Below are 2,569 nucleotides of genomic sequence, written 5' to 3'. Positions count from 1 at the left end.
TGACTCCTCTGAAGGTGCTACTAGAAGGAGACTAGTGAAGGAGGCCACTGAGACTCCTGTGACTCCTCTGAAGGAGCTACTAGAAGGAGACTAGTGAAGGAGGCCACTGAGACTCCTGTGACTCCTCTGAAGGAGCTACTAGAAGGAGACTAGTGAGGGAGGCCACTGAGACTCCTGTGACTCCTCTGAAGGAGCTACTAGAAGGAGACTAGTGAGGGAGGCCACCAGGACTCCTGTGACTGGCAGCATCATGATGTGGACCCCTGAGAATTCGTGTCTGGACTTAAAAAGTTCTGTCCACTCATGATCTCTGTGGAATCTGACAGAGTTTTACAAAGTAGATTGAGGTAAGATGACAAAGTGCATTCTGGGTAAACGTTCCAGGCTCACATCAGCGTGTGTGGTGGTGGTGGGTCAGAACCAGTTTCATCTCTGAGACCCGATCCAGTCTGTGGCTTCAGACATTAAACTGCTGCAGCTCCCTGTTCAAACTCTGATTCATTCTTTAACACTGACGCTCAGCAGGTTACATAAAATACATTAAACAGGTCAAATGAACAGAACCCAGGTCCAGGGCAGTTTCTGTTGCTGGGCAGGTTCGGTCTCTCCCAGATGTTTCTGTTTTTCAGTTTGTCTGAAAGTCGACTGCTAACCATGAACAGCCCCATGACTCATCCCTGACGCTGCACAAACAGCATCCAGACATTCTTCAGGCCTCCATTTACTGACGGACCAGCGCTGCGACTGCACATCATGAGGCTGGATGTGGCTGTCGGAGTCTGAGGCTCTTCCTCAGGCTGCTCTCTGTATGTTGGAGCGCTACACATGTGCCTCTGCTCATGTTTAAGGTTTATTCTGTGACATCACATCAGTCTGAGGTGCTCAGCAGGTCGATGCTGAAGGAAGTGATGTCATCAGGAAGACTGAAGTTTTTCTGACTAGATGGTAACTGGAAGTTTTTCAACAATTTACTGTTGTTCACAGATTTTCTCTGTTTTGTGGGATTGAACAGAACGTCTGGTTTAATCACAGCAACACGTTAGCTGGAAAACAAAATCTGTAAATCTGTTCGTTATGATGCTAAATTCTGCCTTTAACACATCTGACCACAAAGTTTCACTGTTTCTACTGTAAATCAGAAAAACACATATTTTACAGATGGTTGCTGTTATCTAATATATATATAATATATATATATANCTGCTCATCAGCAAAGGCCTCTCATTGGTCCGCTGCTCATCAGCAAAGGCCTCTCATTGGTCCGGGACAGTTTTGTTTTTTTAAATTATTCTTTTCAACCACAATTCAAAATCAACATCTTGTTTCACTTAATTATAATTTAACACATTTGTATTTATTGTGACTTTTTCCAGTTTCTAGTTATTTGAGGGACTGTTGTGGATTCTGTCTTTTCTTTAATGGACGGGGATGAATACATCTGAGGAGTTTGGAGAAGATTCTCCTCTGAAAGGCCAGAACACGGCAGATCAGAACCTGTTTTTGCTGCAAAGACAGTTAGAGCCACAGAGAGGAACCTGAAGAGCCCGACGAGCTGGAGGTTTTATTACCCCACTAAAGGTCAAAATGCATATTTTCCATTTTTTTAAGGCAACTTTTCCAGGCCACAATTCAAACGGACTTTAGAGAGCTCTGTTAGACTCATTTCCACAGTTTGGACCCAGAACCAGTTTAACTTTGTGTGTTTCGGGACAACATGCTGACGTCTGATTGAGTTTCATAAATCCTCCTGAAGCATGAGCGCTACTTGTCGTTTCCTCTGGAGCAGTTCTTTTTGTCGTAATGCCAAACAACTGTGCAGAACTTTTGCTGTTTGTGTGTGTGTGTGTGTGTGTGTACTGATTGCGGCGCTGTGGTTCTCTGGCAGATCGGACCCTTCACGACGGCACACACTCACTTCTCTTGATGGCGGCTCTGATGGATGACAGAGGTCCTTGGCTGCAGAGAGAAGGGAAAGGAAACCATGAGTCACTTTATTTCACCTCCTCCCTCCATAAAACTCCCAGTTTTCCACTGACAAACACTCGCTGATCCACCCAGTTCAGCCTCAGAGCTCCATCTAGCTCCACGCTCACACAGCTGATGGTTCAGAGCCTTGCTAAAGGGAACCTGGGCAGGTGAAGGGAGATGTTGAAGCTGCAGGCCTATTGCAGCATTCAGCCCTGAGAAACTCCCCTTTGTGATGCTTTAGTGTCAAAGAGGAAACAGATTTCTACAAAGTCATGTCAGTTAATTAAAAACATATCCTGTATATAAGTGACTGCATCCGTATGCACCCTGTTTAAAGGGACTCGACTACCTGAACTCTGAAGAACCCTCCAAGAAATCTGGGAAAGGTTGTTGAGACGCATCAGTCAGGAGACGATACCAGAACATTTACAAGTTACTGAACATCATCATTAAGACATGGAAGGACTATGGACCATGAGTAGATCTGACTGGAGCAGGACGTCCTCAGAGACTGAGAGACCGGGCAAGAAGGAGACTAGTGAAGGAGGACACTGAGACTCCTGTGACTCCTCTGAAGGTGCTACTAGAAGGAGACTAGTGA

The 2,569-nt window shown here is 45.3% G+C and overlaps 1 protein-coding gene across 4 annotated transcripts in view; it reads right to left on the bottom strand.

Moving 5' to 3' along the window:
* Positions 1-2,569, bottom strand: part of LOC103362414 (SH3 domain-containing protein 19-like) — a 26,878-nt gene that overhangs the window by 14,401 nt on the left and 9,908 nt on the right. For all 4 annotated transcript variants that reach the window (XM_008288762.1, XM_008288764.1, XM_008288763.1 and 1 more), the window contains exon 4: positions 1,916-1,956. In XM_008288762.1, the coding sequence (XP_008286984.1) occupies positions 1,916-1,956 (41 nt within the window). The remainder of the gene's footprint in view (positions 1-1,915; positions 1,957-2,569) is intronic.

The sequence above is a fragment of the Stegastes partitus genome, unplaced genomic scaffold (genome assembly GCF_000690725.1).
Source record: "Stegastes partitus isolate 25-593 unplaced genomic scaffold, Stegastes_partitus-1.0.2 Scaffold573, whole genome shotgun sequence".
Taxonomy (NCBI): Eukaryota; Metazoa; Chordata; class Actinopteri; family Pomacentridae; genus Stegastes; species Stegastes partitus.
This window is presented reverse-complemented; position numbering and strand designations above follow the sequence as displayed.